The 21,524-nt window shown below is 37.2% G+C and overlaps 1 protein-coding gene across 1 annotated transcript in view; it reads left to right on the forward strand.

The window, feature by feature from the left end:
* The window catches only part of LOC107028368, a 54,208-nt gene extending 33,719 nt beyond the window's left edge, over positions 1-20,489 (forward strand). Inside the window, exons 35-52 of the mRNA XM_015229401.2 lie at positions 1,486-1,775; positions 1,866-1,947; positions 2,027-2,341; positions 2,599-3,439; positions 6,020-6,183; positions 6,913-7,069; positions 7,384-7,653; positions 9,832-10,029; positions 11,910-11,952; positions 14,004-14,125; positions 14,247-14,705; positions 14,805-15,578; positions 15,677-15,750; positions 15,853-16,201; positions 16,279-16,377; positions 16,473-16,628; positions 17,225-17,406; positions 17,510-20,489. Coding sequence (XP_015084887.1) covers positions 1,486-1,775; positions 1,866-1,947; positions 2,027-2,341; positions 2,599-3,439; positions 6,020-6,183; positions 6,913-7,069; positions 7,384-7,653; positions 9,832-10,029; positions 11,910-11,952; positions 14,004-14,125; positions 14,247-14,705; positions 14,805-15,578; positions 15,677-15,750; positions 15,853-16,201; positions 16,279-16,377; positions 16,473-16,628; positions 17,225-17,406; positions 17,510-20,207 — 7,273 coding nt within the window. The 3' untranslated portion in view covers positions 20,208-20,489. The remainder of the gene's footprint in view (positions 1-1,485; positions 1,776-1,865; positions 1,948-2,026; positions 2,342-2,598; positions 3,440-6,019; positions 6,184-6,912; positions 7,070-7,383; positions 7,654-9,831; positions 10,030-11,909; positions 11,953-14,003; positions 14,126-14,246; positions 14,706-14,804; positions 15,579-15,676; positions 15,751-15,852; positions 16,202-16,278; positions 16,378-16,472; positions 16,629-17,224; positions 17,407-17,509) is intronic.
* Positions 20,490-21,524: the final 1,035 nt, after the last annotated feature.

Raw genomic sequence — 21,524 nt, forward strand, 5'->3', positions numbered from 1 at the left:
GACGATTTCTCTGATGATATGTCGATTGGTTAGAGCATTGACTCTATGTTTGTTGAATTTGTTTCTAAAATAGTTCTCTCCATTAGTTTTGAGGAATTTTGATGGTGTAAGCTTCTAGTGTCAATAAGATGATGACAAAGGTCCGTCCAGTAAGTTCTCTTTAGTTTTTGATTATGCTGTTGATTCGGATTAAGAATGCTTAATGGAGATACTTGACAACACCATAGTATTTTGAATGATTTGCTGTTCTCCCAGTTTTTCTTTTTTGGTATGACACATGAAATCGGACCAATCCATCCGTTCTTCTTTCCTGTGTTACTGTGATGATCAAAGCAAGTTTTGGTAATGCATTACTTATCCTGTGTAGTTTACTAGCTTATATGAAAGAATTTATGCATCCAGCTGTAAATTATAAATCAACTAAAAATCTTTCAATTCGCTTGCTATAACATTTTATTCCCGCGCCATCCTTCAGAAGACTCCTCTATAAATATATGGTCCCATTAATATTATAAATTAATAATTATGTAAAAAGTACAAATATATCTAAGAAAATTTAGTGAAATATGATTGTATTATGTCCTGTTTTTTTGTTAAAATTCAAATCTAGTTGAAGTTTATCGCTAACTTTTCTTATTGTATCCAAAAGTTTCGGTATTATCTTTTCCTATTGCTCCATAAAATTGTGAAGAATTCTAGATGCAAGTGTAATCGGTTTCAAAGGTATTTTATCATCTTCAACTTTATCATCAATATTGATTTTCCAATGATATTCACAATTTGTTCAAAGCTTCAGACCTCTGAACATGTGACATTTCCATCCGTCGAATAGGTTATTAACGTCCATTTTATTGCGATAATCGAGATCATTAATCATGACCTTGAGTGGGTTCTTTCAAATTCTTTGAGATTTCATCACTGAGCAATTTTTTCGGTGTTGAAACACTTTTTAAATTAATAAATATTAATTTATCTAATAAATAATATCTCTACGAAATAATAATATTTCATGGTCCCGCCTATATTAATTTATAAGGGTTTTACTGGAATGATTAATGGATTTATCTCGAGCTCTAGTGCAATGCAATGTTGAAGTAAAAAATATCCCCGCTGTATGTAGGGGATAATTACAAGGCTTTGCTTCCACGTTTTCTTAATATTACCTTTAATTTCAAGTTTTAGTGTTGGAATTGAGGCGTTGTAGTAGTTGTTGTTATCATCGTTGTGTGTTAGTTTAGAATGCTAGAGTTTGGCGACAATCACTCACATTCTTAAGTAAGATACGATCTTATGTTAGACAAATATCATATGTATTTTGGTTAATAGATATAAACGGTGTCTTGTATTCATAAATAAACAATTAATCAGTATATCTTTTCTATCTATAGTTTTGACACTAACTGTAATTTGAGGACACCTGGTTGTCTGTTGCTCAGCTTTCTCTTAAAAGGTATTATGTAACAAACTTGGCTGTGATGTTTCCAGGATTGTTCTAAAAGGTGATACATTTGACGTGAATGCAAATGTCCTTGGATTGACTATGGAGAGCAATGGAGTCAGAATAGTGGAACCTTTCGATACCTCTGTGAAGTTCTCTAATGCTTCTGGAAAGTCAAATATACAGTTGGCTGTCTCCGATATTTTTATGAACTTTTCGTTCAGCATCTTAAGACTGTTTTTGGCAGTTGAGGATGATATCTTAGCATTTTTGAGGACCACATCAAAGAAAATGACTGTGGTGTGCTCCGAATTTGACAAAGTTGGGAGTATCAAAAGTATGAACTAGTGCATGCAAGAGTAATTTTTTTCCCCTTGTGTTAAAGAGAGGTCTAAACTGATGAATAATGTTGATTGTTTCATCACAGGTCCGTGTAACCAAATATATGCTTTCTGGAGAGCTCGAGCTCCGCCTGGTTATGGAACAATTGGAGACTATCTGACACCAATGTTAGTAAATTTCCCCAGATTCCTTCTCTCTATTACCTTTGCAAATTTGCCTGTGATACTAATTGCTCTAGTTCAACAGTGACAAACCACCCACAAAAGGAGTCATTGCTCTGAATACTAGCTTTGTCAGAGTAAAGAGGCCTGAGTCTTTCATGCTTATATGGCCCTCATCCGCTTACAAGGATGGTGAATTGGGGCCAACCACGTTTTTATCTAAAGAAGATGGCACTTGTTCCATTTGGTTCCCTATAGCACCGAAAGGTTATGTTGCAGTGGGCTGTGTTGTCTCTCCTGGAAGTATGGAACCTCCAATATCGTCTGCCTGGTGCATCTTAGCTTCTTTAGTTTCACCATGTGATTTGAGAGATTGTGTTAATATTGGCATGATGAATCGGTATGTGAAGTTATTTATTTGTTTTCTTTCTGATTCATGGAATCATTGGTACTGGAACTAGTATAAAAGTGATAAAGCAAATTAATTTTCATCTTACTCATTTCTTCTAAATGGCATTCAAGTCAAATCATATGACTCATTAGTTTTGCATACTTGTACATATTTTACCGATCTGTAATGCTTTTACCAATATCACTATGCATGCTTTTCAGTTCAATATAGAATATATTCTAATCTGTTCTTAGTCTTGATACCAGATCTTCCAAATTGGCATTCTGGCGTGTGGATAATTCTGTTGGTACCTTCCTGCCTTCAGAGCCGACTACTTTGAAGTTGTGCGGCAGAGCATATGATCTTCGGCATATTTTCTTTGGGCTTCCCAGAGATTTTTCTGAAACATCAAAGAGCTCAGAAACTGGGGTTTCGTCTGGTCAAAATCACGCAGTTCAATCAGAGAGGTCATCTACAGTAAACTCTCGTCGCAGGCTTGAAGCCAATGCTACATTTAGGCTAATTTGGTGGAATCAAGGTTCTGGATCCAGAAAGAAATTATCTATATGGCGCCCTATTATTCCTCAAGGGATGGTATATTTTGGTGATATTGCAGTTCAAGGGTATGAGTCTCCAAATACTTGCATTGTACTTCAGGCTTCTGATGAGTTATACAAAGCCCCTTCAGATTTTACGCTTGTGGGACCGATAAAGAAACATAGATCAGTTGATAGTATATCTTTTTGGATGCCCCAGCCTCCTCCAGGCTTTGTATCCTTGGGTTGTATAGCCTGCAAAGGAGCACCAAATCAATCTGATTTTGGTTCCTTAAGATGCATCCGCAGTGATATGGTTGCTAGCGATCAGTTTTCTGAACAAAGCATTTGGGATACATCTGATGCCAAATTCACGAGGGAGCCATTTAGTTTGTGGGTTATTGGAGATGAGTTGGGACCTTTCATTGTTCGCAGTGGTTTCAAGAAACCTCCAAAGAGGCTTGCTTTAAAGCTTGCTGATCGAGATATGGCTAGCGGTTTAGAGGATATGGTGGTTGATGCAGAAATCAGAACATTCTCTGCAGCCCTTTTTGATGATTATGGTGGCTTGGTAATAAATTTATGCTTTTCGGTAGCTTTAGTTTCTGCTGCACACCAAATTGGTTAAATTAGTTGTATTATTTATAGAACAAATTGCAATTGTTTGAAAATTCTTCTACTAGGTTATAGAACAACAGCGACATATCCAATGTAGTCTCACAGGTGGGGTCCACGGAGGGTAGAATGTAAGTCGACCTTACCCCTACCTTTGTGGGGTTGAGACACTGTTTTTGATGGACCCTCGACTCAAACGAGAAGTTATTTGAAGCTGGGTTGCAAGAAAAATATGTGAGCAAAATATCAAGAAAATGAAGCAACAAATAGTAGAACACCTTATTTTAGATGCTGAAGATATTACACAATCACTAATTACTACTAGTAAGAGCCTGCTTGGATTGACTTATTTTAGGTGTTTTCAGGCAAAATAGCTCTTAAGCACTTTGTAGTGGTTGGGTAAGATGAAAAAAGTGTTTCTAAGCATTTCTTTTTTACACAAATAATAAAAATAAGCCAGAAGTCTTTTTAGGAGCTTATGTTTTTTTTTTTTTTGAAACTGGTAATGTTGTATGCCTCAGCATTAAGGTACGCTGGAGACCTCCAAAAAGGTAGTAGCAAGCTAAAACAAGAGACTAATTGCAGAATCCTAAACTATCTACTAATTGTTCAGCATTTTCTATGCAATGTTCTTTACACCAAAAGTAGAAAGTTGCTATGCAGCTCTCTTTGATTTTCTGAATGTTGTTGAATCTATCTTCAAAGTTTCTTCCATTCCTCTCCCTCCATATAGTCCACCAGATACAATGTGGGATTATTCTCTACCACTTCTTCTGTGTCTTGCTTCCCCCTCTTTAGGAGCTTATGCTTATAAGCCGTACGTTATAAATCAATCCAAACAAGCTCTAATATGGCTACAAGAAGATGGGTCTAGCCTTTATCTCTCTCATCTAAAGGGCAACACCGCTCGACTATACGTTATAAGTTAATCCAAACAAGCTCTGATATGGCTTCTAGAAGAAGGGTCAAGCCCTTATCTCTTCCATCTAAAGGGTGACAACACTCGACTATCTACTAACCTTCTACCCTTATCCTCGATCTCCACACCTGTCCAATCTAAGATCATGTCCTCAACAAGCTAAAGTTGTGCCATATCCAGTTTTATCACGTCTCCTAGTTCTTCTTCGACCTACCTCTATCTCTCCCAACTCTTGATATAGCTGATCTCTCACACCTCTTTACTGGTGCATCCATGCATCTCCCTTCACATGCTTGAACCATTCCAACCTTGTTTTTCTCATATTGTCCTCTATGGGGTATAATGTCATCCTTAAGCATCTCTCCTAGTATGCCTATACATCCATCCGAACATTTTCATCTTTGCTACACTCATAGAAGGTGCTCTTGACTGGCCATCACTTCGGCCTATTCAATAATGATGGTTGGTCTAACCACCCCTCCGCAGAACTTACCCTTAGCGACACATTCTTATCGCACAGTACCGCAAATGCAAGCCTACATTTCACCCATCCACTCTAATATGATTGGAGACATCATCATCTGTCTCCCCGTCTCCTTGGAATATGGACCCAAGGTATTTGAAACTTCCTTGTGTGTGCTTGTACATCGATCTTCACTTCCACCTTCGCCTCGCGCGTAATCCCTTGAATATGCTGTGTCAATTCGTCCATCGCTATGACAAATTATAATAGGCTAAGGGCTGATCCCTGGTATAACCCCATCATGACCGGAAAGTTGTCTGATCATCTGTGTTCTAACCGGGTCTTGGCTCTGACATGCCCTTAATTACCCTAATATAAGCCACAAGTACACTTCTCGCTTCCAAACATCTCGACCTCCCTAGGGTCTTTATCATATGCCTTTTCTAGGTCTATGAACACCACATGTAAGTCTCTTCCTGTCCCTATACTGATCCATAACAATCTCCTTACAAGATGGATGGCTGTTGTAGTTGATCGCCTTCCAAGGTTATTGGTGCATGTAACCTGCAAAACCTTTTCTGTTCTACTTGTATTATTATTTACTAGATGGTTCTCATATATTGGCATCTCCTTGTTGTAATATCGAGAATACATGTATCACCTTTGATGTAGTAGCATGTAAATGAGTTCCCAATTTCTACTACTTGTACATGTCTGTTCAAGCTGTCAAAATCAGTTTATTTTGTTAAGATCTTCATATCAAAAGTGCTTTTTAAACAAGCTCTTTGCGGGAGTAGCAGTTTGTGATTGGACAATATTTTTAAGAAGTGTTTTGTGTCAAACTGTGAAGAAGGATATGCTTATCAGTTCTCGATTCTTTCTTATATGGGTATTCTTGTCATAAAAAAAATCTAAAGCACTTAATTTTTTTAGGAGAAAACTTCAAACTGAAAGACATCTTCCACTACTATTCTAAAGCATTAAATTTCTTCACAAACCTAAAAAGAAGTGCTTTATTGAAAAAATAAGCACTATTGATCTTTCAGAAGAAACAGGCTATTAATGCTTCTGCATGCTATTTGTTATTCTGGATTACATTAACAGGGTATAGACATTATTAATTCACACCTCTTTTTGTTCTACTCAATTCGCAGATGGTTCCTTTGTGTAATGTGTCTTTCAGTGGCATAACTTTCAATTTACATCAAAGGTCTGACTATCTGAATTCCAGTGTGACCTTTTCTTTGGCTGCTAGATCATACAATGATAAGTATGATTCTTGGGAGCCTCTTTTGGAGCCAGTTGACGGATCATTGAGGTTTTTTTCTATTTACTTTTTTAACTTCCACTACTTCTTTCATTATTATTGTAACAGTTCTACTGATTAGTAAGATGAGTATAAGCTACAATTTTTTTCCTTGTAATGGAAACTAGAACTTTTAGGACCCTGGTACTCTACCGTGACACATCGTGTGAAATGTTCTCTTCCACTTCATGATTTTTATATGTAATCTATACATTACTTGATCATGGAACTACTGATTATGTGCTGGTTATTGTATCATTTGAATTTTTTTCGTACACAGAGATTAAGTTTACACCCCTTGAGGTGTGTCCTTCCTGGGCCCTGCATGAATGCAGGATTTTGTGCACCGGGCTGCCCTTTTCTGACAAAGATTAAGTTCCTTTCTTGTCTTGCCCAAACATGCAGCCTTGATATTTTGAATCATAACTGTAAACTGGACCTGCAACTTTTTTCAATCTTGCCATTACAGCATGAGTTGTATATATATGGGAACTATCAAACCATTTGAGTCATTCCTATTCTGAATTCTGTGTTTGTTTCTCTTAGATGGTCAATCTTTGCTTCAGATGTCTACTTATATTTTGGTTTCAACATTCATTACATTTTCTATTGTAGAGATGTAGTTGCTGGGGGGATTTTTTGACCTAGCATATCAATCTCCTTTTTTGCAAAATGTTTAGTTTGTATGAGAGCACCTCAGATTGAGGATATATTATCTGGAGTGATTTTTTAAATATTCAGGTACCAGTACGATGTCCATGCTCCTGGTGCAGCTTCCCAGATTCGTCTTGCATCTACAAGGGATTTGAACTTAAATATATCTGTGTCTAATGCCAACACAATATTTCAGGCCTATGCCAGCTGGAATAACCTCAGCCATGCCAAGGAGTCCTACCAGGCAAATTTTCTTTCTTTGATAAATATTCTAGCCTGGTATCAATTTCTTCAGTATGGAGCACCCATGTTTAAGGATCACTACTTACACTAAAAATTTTGTCTCCAGCTACCTGCTGTTACTTGTTGTATACATGAGATATTACCATGTGATTGATTCCACTGAATAACTTAACACAAACATTTGAGTAATTCAAGAAACTATTCAAACTAAAATATGCAATTCACTGTTCTTCATGAGATATTTTATCAGATATCTTGTATATCCTCCTTCTACTGTTAGTAATGTATCCCTATTTTTCTAATTTTATTTGACAGGATGCAGTCTCACCAATTGGAGGAAGCAGGTCCATCATTGATGTTCATCACAGAAGAAATTACTTCATTATCCCACAGAATAATCTTGGTCAGGACATTTTCATAAGAGCTACAGAAATCAGGGGACTACCTAGCATAATTAAAATGCCCTCTGGAGATAGCAAACCAATTAAAGTACCTGTTGCGAAGAATATGCTGGATTCACACTTGAAAGGAAGTCTTTTTAAAAAAGGCAATATAATGGTGACAATAATCATAGCAGCTGCAGAGGTATGTATCCAGTTTCTTTTACAGTGGTAATAGAAAACTAAAGGTTTGTGTAAAATACGTCAGCTCCTTGATAAATGACTGTTGTGTTTAATGGAGGACATGGAAACTAGGAAAATTTCTAGCTTTTTCACAATAGGTACTTGTGGAGCTGCATTTGCTTCTACTTTTAAGTCATGAGACTTGCGCTATATTTTATGCTTGTCAAAGATAGATTAATAGAGAGAGAGAGAGATAGAGAGACATGATGAATAAAATCATCTTCTTGACTTCTGGTAGTAGTTAAGGTTTAAATGATTTGCTTCCTAGAAACGTTTACCAGGGAAATGGTTGTGGAGATTCTAAATCTCTATCTAATGATAAGAAAACACAGGTGAGGGATGACTCATTCAAGTTCTTGCAAATTCATATCAAGTTTAGCCTTCTCCCGCACCTCTTTCCGTGAGAGCAGTTGTTGGTACATTGATCAAGATTTGGGAAGACCATGTGGTTGGGGGCACTCTTTTTCTGTTGTACTCATGACTGTATCAACCTTCTGCTGTCTGCTTCAGAATGCAACCCCTTTTCCCCCTTTGCTCGGTGGTATAAGAATTGTTTCTCCTGGGAGTTCCAAAACTTTTAGAACCAAAATATTAGTAAATAGTTTCCTAACAGGTTTGTCTTTCTAGACTAGCATGATCCTTTGCCATTTGTTGGAATGAATCATTTGGAACTGAGGCTCATCTAGGAAGTTCATTTGCAAAAGTTTTTCCTTGAAGCAATATCTTATCTGAATTAATGTCTTGTAAGCCCTAGTTGGTATAAACATAAACTAGATAACTATTGTGTTTCTATTATAGAAGATGCAGCGGAGGTAACCTATATTGTTTTCTGGGTGTATCCAGTGTTATTTATTTCACTTGAGGCATGCTTATCCCTATAGCTAAGCGAAACCCGTATGGTGTGCTTCATGTTGTTTAAGGATGCTTAAAGCAGATGTCTAGGAATAAAGGCATACACCTCATCACTCATGAGTTGTGTTTAAAAAGGCGGCATCAGACAATAAAAATAGTTGTCAGAGTGATATATTGAATGCTAACAGAACATTATAAGTGTTTTTTCTGTGATTATAAACAATTTGTAGTTTTTTATACTAGAAATCTAGTCTCTAAAATTTTCAAAAACTTAAAGATGGGTTTCTGGACCTGATTAACATGATATTTATTTATCATATATCACTTCATTAGAGTTTCTTCTGATAGTAAATGCTTGGTCCTATCGTTTATTTTTTTTCTTTCATGAAACTCACACTCCAGTTCTGCTTTCCGCTCAATGATCTAGCAGATCTTGGCACTTACCTGCACTTTTAACTTTCAACAACATTGGGACTTTCTTCTTTGGAGCTAAGAGGCTAGATAATACCTCTTTCCTTTTAGGGTTATGAAAGATCATTTCATAAGATTCTGCCTTAAATTCTCTTTTTCTATTTAATTTTGGAAAAGGGACAAAAATACCCCTGAACTATAGGAAAAGGTCTAAAAATACCTCCATAAACCTATTTTGCTAAAAGTATCCCTCCACTCACCTTTTTGGTTCACTTATACCCTAGAAACTAACAACCTCCACTTAGTTTTTTTTAAAAAAAATTGTTTATTACGTGTCACTTTTTATTGGATGAAATTAAAAAACCCGCCTCCATCAATAGTTTATTCGACCCAAAATAATATACCCTTCCCATGATAACTTTTTGTTGGAACCAGCTAACTTTAACAAGTTCGGCTCATCTATAAGATGCTGATTAATTTATGTCTGAAGTCTTTGGAAGCCTGTTTTCTTAGTTATTGTTGTTTGTAACTTACATGGACGCTGCTTGTTTTTTTTATTTTTTGTTTGAAACGGGTAGCTTTTTGTATGCAAAGCAGTACATAGGTAGTATTGAAAATTCATATTTACAAAGGTGAAAAAAGATATAAAGTATGCCACAAATAAGATCAAACTAAAATTGTATCTAGGACATCTACGATTGGTTCTGTATCACTGGAGTATAGTTTTGTAAACCAAAAGCAGAATAACAAATTTTAGTCTTCTGTACTGAAGTGCTTCTATCCTCAAAACATCTGTCATATATTTCCTCTCAAATTGTCCTCTATATACATGAAGTGATGATCCTCCATTTCTTACATTGACGGCTTTGAAATGCAGTTCCAACAGGTTGAAGGCTTGTCTTCTCATGAGTATGCCGTAGAAGTCCGTCTTGCTCCAGATCAGAGTCACCCTTGTCCATCTCTGTCCATTCAACAAAGTGCACGAACTCGTGGGAATAGCTCATATGGTTCTATAGCTTCTGATATGATCTCAGTGAAATGGAATGAAGTATTTTTCTTCAAAGTTGATTCACCGGTCTGTACTTTCTGCCTCAGCAAAGTCTCATAGGATGTACATAATGAATTCATATTACTATTATATTGCATGTTCCTGAAAATAATATACTTGCTGCATATATTGCATGTCTGTTTGCTCATAGAATGCTTAGTGGCTCTATGGTGGTCTCTTATTTAAAATTTAATCAATTGATCCTTTACTTAAGAATCATCCAAGGATTCAGATTCAAGAATTGTTGGCCATAATGGGGAACTCGGTTGCGGTTCTCAAGATCCTTATATTAAGTTGGTTAGTCATACTTTCGGTAGCTTGAATTCCCAAGTGGTTAAAAAAGCAAATACAAATGAGCGAGTCATTACAATGTGTGAGCTTAATGTGAATTGTAATGATACAGAAATGGAAGAGCTTAGAAGGTGTTGAGAGTAGAGGATTTGTACTTCTTTTTCCTTTTCTCTTTCTTTTCTTTTTATAGGGGGGAGGGGTGGATTAATATTTTTATCATCTTCTGACATTCCAAGTTTTTTAGACAATTACATAAACTTCTTGGATAGAACTCCATTTTGTTCTGCTGATTTTGTGTACATGTTGCTTATATGCTTATCCATCTTTGTTGCAGAAATAGAGTCTTTTAAGAGTTTACTTATGGAAAATGATTTTCACCAAAACATATTGCTCATAGTATGCAAACAACTGTGACCTTTTATCCGTGTTTCCTTCCAACACATCATTTTTATGTCTGCTTCTGGAGTCAGTGAAACATGCATTATATTGGTGGGACCGTAGTGAATACAATTGTTCATCATGTTGCACCTATGAGATATAATAACAACACTAAATGGTTCTCTGAGTCTAGGATCCTCAATGTGTTTTATTATGAGGTTTTCCGATCACTGACAGAAGGAGAAAATCTATTTGACTTGCCTAGTACATTGCCCTCCCTCTCTTGCATGTGTGCTTGGTTTCTCTTAGGATCAGATAGAGGTTTCCATGAGAGAGAGAGAGCATATCAAAAAGATACATCTTCTTTCCATTGCTGTAGGTGAGAGCAAAGTTGTACCCATAAGGCCATGCCATTATGTTAGATCTCAAAAGAACATAGTAAAAAACATTAGACTGGAAGGTAATTTCTGAATTTTGAAGGAATCAAGTAAATGAATAATTTGTTTTCCAAATATGGATAAGGGGCACTCGTCCCCCATCCACCCCCAAAAGCTCTTTTTGCCCTCCTATTTTTCTGAAAAAGTTGTAGCATTTTCCATGTACGTGTACGAATCATAGTTGTTGATGGATGTAGTCATATTTACATTTTAGTTACTTTCTGTCATCTATGTCCAACACATATAACACATCTGCAACTTACCGTGGACAAGACCTTAGACAGGAGGTATGGAGGTCAAGAATAAGGGTTGAAAGCTGGTAGGTAGTTGCGAGGTGTTTCTATTACTAGCCTAGTCACGTCTTTGGCTCGGTGGATCTCCGTGTCAGTCATAGTATTATCATATTCATGCAGGCTTTGGTTTTGGGTTTTTGATTATCATCTGTGGTTTACTGTGTTTAGGTGACGACACCTTGTTGTTAATGTTACGGTTTCTTCCATACATGCTCTGCACGACTTTGCTGTTAGCTGTCGTGTTTTTCTTTTAATTACTGCTTGGATTTGCTTGAGACGAAGGTCTTTCAGAAACAGCCTCTCGACCTCGGAGAGGTAATAGTAAGGCCTGTGAACACTCTACCCTCCCTAGGCCCCACTTTGTGGGATCTCACGGGGGTTGTTGTTGTTACTATGATTTTGGGTACTAATAATTGTTTAGCTTTCTTCTTATCTTGCAATATATTTGATGTCAAGCTTTTTCTCATCGTTTTTTGAAAATTTTCATTGTCATGCTTCTATTATCAAGGATTTCTGCAATCTGGAGCTTGTTGTAATGGATATGGGAAGAGGTATTTCTTAACTACCATTTTGTCGTTTTACTGCTTCCTTATTTTCATAGCTCATGCATTTTAGAGTGCCAAATATATCCAGAAATCTTCTCTTTGTTGGTCTCACTCGAAACGGGCAAACTTTTTTGAATTGGATTAATCAGAAAAACATTTGTAGTATGAGTGAAATGATTGTGAAAAGATTATTACGGTAGTGGCAAGAAGCAGTAACTGGAAAGTCTTATTACATTCTTGAATCTTCCTCCCAGGAAGAATCACAATCTGGTTTATTGCAGCCAACTTATATTTGGATAAAAGTTAAATAAAGACGTTTAGCGACGCATGTTAAAAAAAGGCCTCGTATGGATTCTTTTGTTGCTGGAACCTGCATTTTAACGAACCATCTACCAACTATCTTCCGAAAAGTACATAGCAAATTAAATTTCTAGTGCTTCCACTTCATTCATATACTGATTGTAAGTGAGTAACATGATACATTTCCCAAGTGAATAGCTTGATGTTCTCATGGATACCTATATCCTCCACACTTAATCAGCACTTGATAGATAGGAAGATTCCTGGATCACCCTTGGAGAAGAACCAAAACAGAATGGTTCCGCCTACTCAAAAATAAGAGGGGATGCCGCCTACTACTAAAATCCTGGTTTTGTCGATCTTTTATGGGATATTCATGTCCTCATTTATTTGATTAGTTCTGTAAGTTTGGTCATAAATAAATTACCCATGCCATGGAAGTGAATATCTCGTCCTTTTCCCTTCATCCCTAATTCATTTACATTCCCTCTATTCATCCGCTAAAAAAAGTTAAGTCTTTGGGATTCAAACCAATGACAATCAAAATCTCTTAACCACCTCGAGGCGAGGCATAGTCCTAACCTCCATCAAAGGGGTTATTTCCACCATGAATAATCTACCCATACCTCATTATCACAAATTCATCAAGCCAGGTGTTATTTGTGTCAGTATCATAATATAACACAAATAATACATATAATCCTCTCTTTGGTGGTTGGGTTAGGATTTAGGGTCAAAACATCTTCAAGGTATTGTTCCCTAGCTTGGGTGTAGGAAGAATAGGGCGAAATCCCAACTATTAGATTTTCATATTGCTAGTGCGTCACATGAGTCGTGTCACGGCTCAGGCATCATGTGAAAGGATTTCTCTTCGTGCTATGGTGCACAGGTCGTGTGCGTGATTGCTGAATCATCCCGCCGGCACTGCAGTGAAGGCTTACTGTGATTCCTTTCATTTTCTAACTTCAATACTCCTCTCTTTATGCTACTATATCAAGCCCACTAGTTTCTGATTCGTCCCAACAAATAAATCATTGTTTCACAATCGACACTATGTTTAAGCAACATATCCAACCCCAAAGATATAATAGCATTAAATAGCGCATTTAGAAGCATGAAATGAGTTTAAAAGTGTATGGGTTTGATTGAATAGAGAAGGATCTTGTACACTAGAGAAGTAGTCTCTTAACCTTATATCCTCTTTTATGCACCCACGAGGGTCGGGTAGGTGTAGAAGATTGCATGTCTTTTGTAGAAAACCTTATCTTTTTGTAAGATATTCTACTTATTGGTATAATGTTTTAAAAAAAAAAAAAAAACTTATTGTTAATAATATCTTATACTTGATCAAAAAGCAAGCATATAGGAACATGCAGGGCTTTACATTATATTTTCTTGCTCTGCTAGTGAAAGAATGGAGTATTTGCAGTAGAAACCTGTATCTTAACCAGCTCTCTTACATTCATCCCTCTGAGGTGGCCCTTTCTGTTGACATAACTTTCTGATTAGATTTATTCATCATAAGTGTAAGCTCATTATCCAATCATAAATATAGATATTCTCATCAACTACAATCTTTAGTTGAACGGGAAATTGAAAGAATGTGTGTTTGAAGAAATAAATGTTGAGAGCCTGTCAGAATTTCCATTATCTTTTTGTATTTGTATCTATATCTTAACAGACGTCAGAGTTGTCCATTTGCTACAGATTAGATTACTCTGTGGTGCTGTATTTTTAATTTGAACTGTTCTTTGCAGGTGATACTGTTGGTTATTCATTAGCTCCGTTGAACCATATATCTACACCCCAAGAGAATCCAGCGTCTTACAACAGTTCACTTGAATTCAATTGGCTAGAGTTGTCCTCTTCGGGGTCTACGGTGATTTTCTCTTGTTTTCCTTCTTTGTATATTGTTCCTGAAAACATAATAGGAATTGTTTTACGGTATCCCGTTTTGCTACTTTTTCATGGCGTCTTGCTTATCTGACCATGAAATGCAGGTGATAACCAGTGAAGGAAAAGAAATGAAATCATCAGGAAGAATAAAATTAGCTGCTTACTTGTCTCCTCAACTTGAAGTTGGAAAGAGTGAGAAGTCCTATAATACTAAGGCAAGACCTGGGTTTATCCAGATCAGTCCTACCAGAGAAGGACCTTGGACTACTGTGAGGCTGAATTATGCTGCACCTGCTGCTTGTTGGCGACTAGGAAATACTGTTGTTGCCAGTGAAGTGAGCATAGCTGATGGAAATCGATATGTCAAGATTAGATCTCTGGTTTTGGTTCGTAACTACACAGAATTTACTCTGGATTTACAGCTTAAGCTAAATGCTTCAAATGAGAAAAGAAGGCATGATAATGATGAGACACAAGAGGTTTATGGTGATGAAGTTGTGACAGATGAGTTTTTTGAGACCCAGAAATACAATCCTGATATTGGGTGGTTTGATGTTAATGAGGTATATATCCACATATTATTATTTTTTGTGCCTGTACTTGAGTAGCAATTGGTTTGTCTATTTCTGGTCTTAAGCCATCAATTTCTGTCATTTGGGTAGGGGACAAATGAAGTTGAACTTCCATCAGGCTGGGAATGGGTTGATGAATGGCATGTAGATAAGAAATCTGTGAACACTGCTGATGGATGGGTTTATGCTCCAGATTTCAATAGTTTGAAATGGCCACAGTCGTCCAATCCACTAAAATCTGTGAACTACGCAAAACAGAGACGGTGGCTTAGGAACAGGAAAGGCAAGTCAACAGATCTCAAGGCTCAGATTTATGTTGGGCCTATAAGACCTGGGGAAGTTGTTCCGTTGCCTTTATCTGTCCTGACCCATTCTGGACTATACATACTGCAAGTGCGGCCTTCATATTTGGAAAAAACTGAAGAATATTCATGGAGTTCTGTAATGGACGTGTCTGGAAACACTCGGGATCTTGAGATTCCATCAGAAAACGCTGGAATATCTGTGTCAAATCTCAGTGAGTCTGAGGAACTCTTATACTGCCCTGCAGTTAGTGGAACCTCATCCAACAGTAACCGGGGCATGTGGTTCTGCTTGAGTATACAAGCAACTGAGATCACAAAGGACATGCACTCTGATCCTATTCAAGATTGGACCCTTGTGATCAGGCCACCCCTTGCAATTACCAATTATCTTCCTCTTACCGCTGAATACTCTGTTCTTGAGATGCAAGCCAGTGGTCATTTTCTCACTTGCGTTAGAGGGATATTCACTCCTGGTGAATCTGTCAAGGTTTATAGTGCCAACATAAGGAATCCTTTGTACTTCTCGTTGCTTCCACAAAGAGGATGGTTGCCGTTACATGTTAGTTTTTTGTGATTACTTTGTGTTCTCTTCACTCAGTTGATTCTTGATGCCTTTTCTAATGCATTGTAATTATGCTAACTTAACGTTCTTTACAGGAGGCTATACTCATATCCCATCCTAAGATGGCACCTGCAAAGACAATAAATCTAAGAAGTTCAATTTCTGGAAGGTCTCAAAGAAAATACGATAGCTGATTATGTTCTTTCTTCATTTTGTGAAAAATCTTATTTTAGTTTTCATTCTTAATCCTTTAAGCTACTGGCGCTTGCAGGATTGTTCAAGTAATTGCTGAACATACGCATACCCATGAAAGGCCGCTGCAAGCAAAGATTACCAAGGTCTATGCTCCTTTTTGGCTTTCAGTTGCACGATGTCCGCCAATTACTTTCAGGCTTATAGACTTGAGTGGTCGGAAAACAAAGAAGAAGATTGCTTTGCCTTTGCTATCTAAAAGGAATAATGATCTTTTCCTAGAGGAGATCTCTGAGGAGGAAATATATGAAGGAAATACAATTGCATCTTTTATAAACTTCAAGTTGCTAGGCCTTTCAGCATCAATCAATCTGTCGGGTGAGAAGAGTTTTGGTCCTGTTAAGGATCTTTCTCCGTTGGGTGACATGGTAAAGAATCTTTATCCTGTGTAGTATATGTTTTATCCGTGTTTAGAAACCTATTTATAATCTGTCCTCTATATTAGGATGGCTCGCTGGATTTCTGCGCCTACAACACTGATGGAAATTGCATGCGGCTTTTTGTATCATCAAAACCTTGCCCTTATCAAACTGTTCCAACAAAGGTTCTGTCTCAACAGCAGTATCAGCTTTGTTCGCTTAACTCCTATAGAATCCAATTCAAACATCTTTATTGAGTACTTACCAGCTCTTTTGGCAGGTTATCACTGTTCGGCCATTTGTTACATTTACCAATAGACTTGGTCAAGATATATTTTTGAAATTAAGCAGCGAAGATGAGCCAAAGGTTTTGCGTGCATCTGATGTCAGAGCCTCTTTTGTATATCGCGATACAGGTGGACCTGATGAACTCCAGGTGAGTGGATTCTCTTTACTGTGTAATCTGAACTTAAAATTAATTTTAAAATGCCTATGGAAAATACATCCCTAATATTGGTATCTTACACAGTCTACACTTCTTTCTTTTTTGCCCTTTCTGAAAACGTGAATGATATGCTAACGAATTGTCTTCATTTGTCTTTGAACTTCTATATTTCTTAGAGGATATATCTTCAACCTTATGATTTTCATTATATAATTCTCATTTGGAATTTAGTATATTTATGGTGCTATAAAGTATCTTTTTATCTGATGCATTAATCAAATTAATTTTGTTCCACTCTAGATGCTACCATAAACCTGTTGATTATTTGTTTGAACAAGGTACTATTTGGGTTACTGGTGTGACCATAGTTCGTCCATGGCTGTGCTAGTTTGAAAGAGTGGATATGTAGTAAATTTCCTGGTGAAGTTTCTTACGTGTTCATTCTGGAAGGAAGGTGTCAATAATGCCTCATAATTCCTCTTTTATTCTGCCTTCTTGATTGTTAGTTATTGCAGTTTTTGAGAGTTACTGCACTATTTTAGTTGATAACGGGCAAGTTCACTTACAATTTAATATCAATTTCGAAGGTCCGCCTAGATGATACAAATTGGTCATTTCCTGTTCAAATTGTCAAGGAGGACACAGTTCCTCTTGTCTTGAGGAGAAATGATGGCACACGAAGATTTTTAAAGATGGAAGTTCGTGGCTTTGAAGAGGGGTCACGTTTCATTGTTGTTTTTCGCCTTGGATCAACAAGGGGTCCAATCAGGTACCTGATTAATCTTTTTTTAGTAACAGTCACAGGCTCTGTTATTTCAAGCTTCTGATTAATTCAAATCTTGTCTCATTAATCTACTATATATGCTTGATAGGATCGAAAACAGGACGAAGAGAAAGGTCATTAGACTTCGGCAATCTGGATTTGGCAATGATGCATGGATCCAGCTACTCCCTCTTTCAACCACAAACTTTTCATGGGAGAATCCCTATGGCCAAAAACTTATTGATGCTGAGATTTACAGTGGCAATAGCTCTAGGGTCTGGAAATTTGATTTGGAGAAGTCAGGGTTCTGTTCTGAAAGTGATGGATTAGGCTTGCTTTTCCATGTTATAGATATGGCTGATGTCAGGGTTGCTAGGTTTATTGATGAGGGAGCAGCATTATTAAGTTCAAAAGAAGGGAGCATGTCTCTAGCAGAAGTTGGAAATCTTGGCAGTTCTCACATACAGAACCAGATGCAGGAGAATGGATCTCATTTACAAGTTACAGTTGAGTTGGGTGCAATTGGGGTTTCTGTTGTGGACCATAGACCTAGAGAGGTATTATATTTGTATCTAGACAGAGTATTCATATCCTACTCTACTGGATATGATGGTGGAACTACTAGCAAGTTTAAGCTTATATTGGGGTACTTGCAGCTTGACAATCAACTGCCCCTCACATTGATGCCTGTACTTCTGGCACCTGAACAAAACATTGATATGCATCATCCAGTCCTCAAGATGACTTTTACAGTGCGCAATGAGAACATTGATGGTGTTCAGGTATACCCATATGTTCATGTAAGGGTAACAGATAAATGCTGGAGGCTTAACATTCATGAGCCGATAATTTGGGCTTTTATAGATTTCTATAACAATCTTCAACTGGATCGCCTACCAAACAGTTCTAGTGTCAGCCAGGTTGATCCTGAAATACGTGTGGACTTGATTGATATATCTGAACTAAGACTGAAGTTGTCATTAGAGAGTGCACCTGCTCAAAGACCAGATGGGGTTCTAGGCGTATGGGGCCCAGTACTGTCGGCTGTTGGAAATGCCTTTAAATTACAGATCCATTTAAGAAAAGTGATCCGCAGAGACAGATTTATGAGAAAAAGTTCCGTCATTTCTGCAGTGGGAAACCGTATTTTTAGAGATTTAATTCATAACCCTCTGCATTTAATATTTTCAGTGGATGTGCTGGGTATGACAAGCTCAACTTTAGCCTCTCTCAGCAAAGGCTTTGCTCAACTATCAACAGATGGACAGTTTTTGCAGCTGCGTTCAAAGCAGATATGGTCAAGAAGAATAACTGGAGTTGGTGAAGGGATCAGGCAAGGGACTGAAGCCCTGGCACAAGGTGTTGCATTCGGAGTTTCTGGGGTAGTGACAAGGCCTGTGGAGAGTGCTAGACAACATGGCCTTCTTGGTTTTGCCCATGGGCTTGGACGAGCTGTTGTGGGGTTCGTTGCTCAACCAGTGAGTGGAGCATTGGACTTCTTTTCATTGACTGTCGACGGGATTGGTGCCAGTTGTTCTCGTTGCATTGAAATCCTTAGCAACAAGACCACCTTCCATAGGATAAGAAATCCCCGTGCTATTCATGCAGACAATATACTTAGAGATTACAGTGAGCGAGAAGCACAGGGTCAAGTGATACTTCACCTTGCTGAAGAGAGCCGCCATTTTGGTTGCACTGAACTTTTTAAAGAGCCTTCTAAATTTGCCTTGTCTGATTATTATGAAAATCATTTTATGGTTCCTTATTCGCGGATTGTTTTGGTGACTAATAAACGGGTCATGCTTCTCCAGTGTTTGTCTGCTGATAAGATGGACAAGAAGCCCTGTAAAATCATGTGGGATGTACCTTGGGAAGAACTCATGGCACTTGAATTAGCAAAAGCTGGCTACCCTAGACCTTCTCACTTAATAATTCATGTCAAAAAATTCCGAAGGTCTCAGAAGTTTGTCCGGGTAATAAAGTGCAACACTGAAGATGAAACTGAGGTGCCTCAAGCTGTAAGAATTTGTTCAGTCGTGCGTAAGATATGGAAAGCATATCAAACTGACGTGGCATGTCTGCAGCTAAAGGTTCCTTCAAGCCAGAGACATGTATCCTTTGCATCGAATGATAATGATGGAAGAGATTCATTTAGCCAGAAAAAGCCTATAATTGAATCAAGGGGGCTGGCTTCCTGGGGCGCCATCTCCGATAGAAGGAAATTTGTTCAACATGCTATCACATTTTCTAAGGTATGGAGCAGTGAGCGAGAGTTGAAAGGTCGTTGTACATTGTGCCGGAAGAATGTTTCAGAAGATGATGGGATCTGTAGTATCTGGCGCCCTTCCGGTTTACCCCATGGGTACATCTCAATTGGAGATATTACTCATGTTGGTTCTCATCCTCCTAATGTTTCAGCTGTATATCGTTTTTCTGACAAACTATTCGCCCTCCCAGTCGGCTATGACCTGGTGTGGAGGAACTGCTTAGATGATTACACCAATCCCATATCAATTTGGCACCCTCGTGCTCCTGAGGGCTTTGTCTCTCCTGGATGTGTAGCTGTACCTGATTTTGCTGAGCCTGAACCAAATGCTGCATACTGTGTTGCAGAAACATTGATCGAGGAGACGCTATTTGAAGAACAAAAGATCTGGGAAGCCCCAGATTCATATCCCTGGGCATGTCATATCTACCAAGTGCACAGTGATGCACTTCATTTTGTTGCTCTCAGACAGCCCAGAGAAGAATCTGATTGGAAGCCAATGAGAGTTATCGATGACCCACAGTTTCACATCGAGCCATAGTAAGTTTGATTCATTATATTCCAGTTTCTACTAACCCAATAAACAAAGCAGCTTTCTTGATTTTGCTTTCCCCGTTGGAGAAATACTGATTTGTGGCTCTACTTCCATCTTAATCGAAAAGTAGTCTCGAGTAGTTTGTACAGTCGGAACTGTGTATTGATGTACATAGTTGTACCATTGGGATCACAATGACTTTGTTATGGATTTTCCTAAGAGGCTCCTTTCTTAAATTTTGTTACTCGTAATTTTACAGCAATCAAAAGCTCCTTAAGCTTACAGTCATCCATGTTACAGTCTTCATTTTTCATTGTTTCCTATGTTTGCTGAAATTTATGATGGTTTCAAGTAGTTTTTTGTAAGGTATTTATTTTGCCTCAAATGCACTTCAGTATTTTCAAAATTTATGAACGGGATCTGCTCTAGAGAGGCTGCAAGATTTGTAAATGATGAGCAACTTTCATATATAGTAAACACAAAATTCATATTTGTATGTTATAGTAAAGTTTGTATAATTGCGCTCCATGGTAAAAAAATGTATATGTATAATTCGGTATACATATACAATTGAAGTGAATGTATAAAACGAAGTGTATAAAATTAGAAAGAGAGAAATTATATGCAATTTGAATTTGTATAAAACGAGAAAGAGAGAAAGGCAAAAGAGATTTGGGCAGGGGAGTATTTTCATTGTATAATTATAAGTGTATAAGATGAAAACATATTTATTTATATGTGTATATACAATTTTTTCTCGCTTTATACAATTAGAAACACAATTTATACAATTTTATTGTATAAAGCGAGAGAGGCGAGCGAACGAGGGAGAGTGGCGAGCGAGAATATGAGGGGAGAGAGAGAGTAACAAATAATTTGCTATTGAACACAAATAAATCACACGATAGCTATTATATTTATTCTATATTATTAGTTTGTCATTCTATATAATTACCCATATGGATAGTCAAAATTTTGATGTCTAAATAATTAATTTTATACACTTTGGTGCAATATTTTTGATATTTTCTTATAGATAAAAAATTTCGAATATTAATTTTATACATTTTGGTGCAATATTTTTTATTTTTTCTTATATATAAAAATTTTCAAATAATTAATTTTATACACTTTGGTGCAATATTTTTGATTTTTTCTTATATATAAAAAATTTCAAATGCCGTATCAAATATCAAAATACGGAATTATCGAGATCGCAATATCAAAAATTTAAATTTTCATGATAATTCAATATCTACCGTACCATATCCAGTTATAAAAAGAGAGTATTAATGCTAGGATATTTTATTTCTTATATTATCA

The sequence above is a fragment of the Solanum pennellii genome, chromosome 8, assembly GCF_001406875.1.
Source record: "Solanum pennellii chromosome 8, SPENNV200".
Taxonomy (NCBI): Eukaryota; Viridiplantae; Streptophyta; class Magnoliopsida; order Solanales; family Solanaceae; genus Solanum; species Solanum pennellii.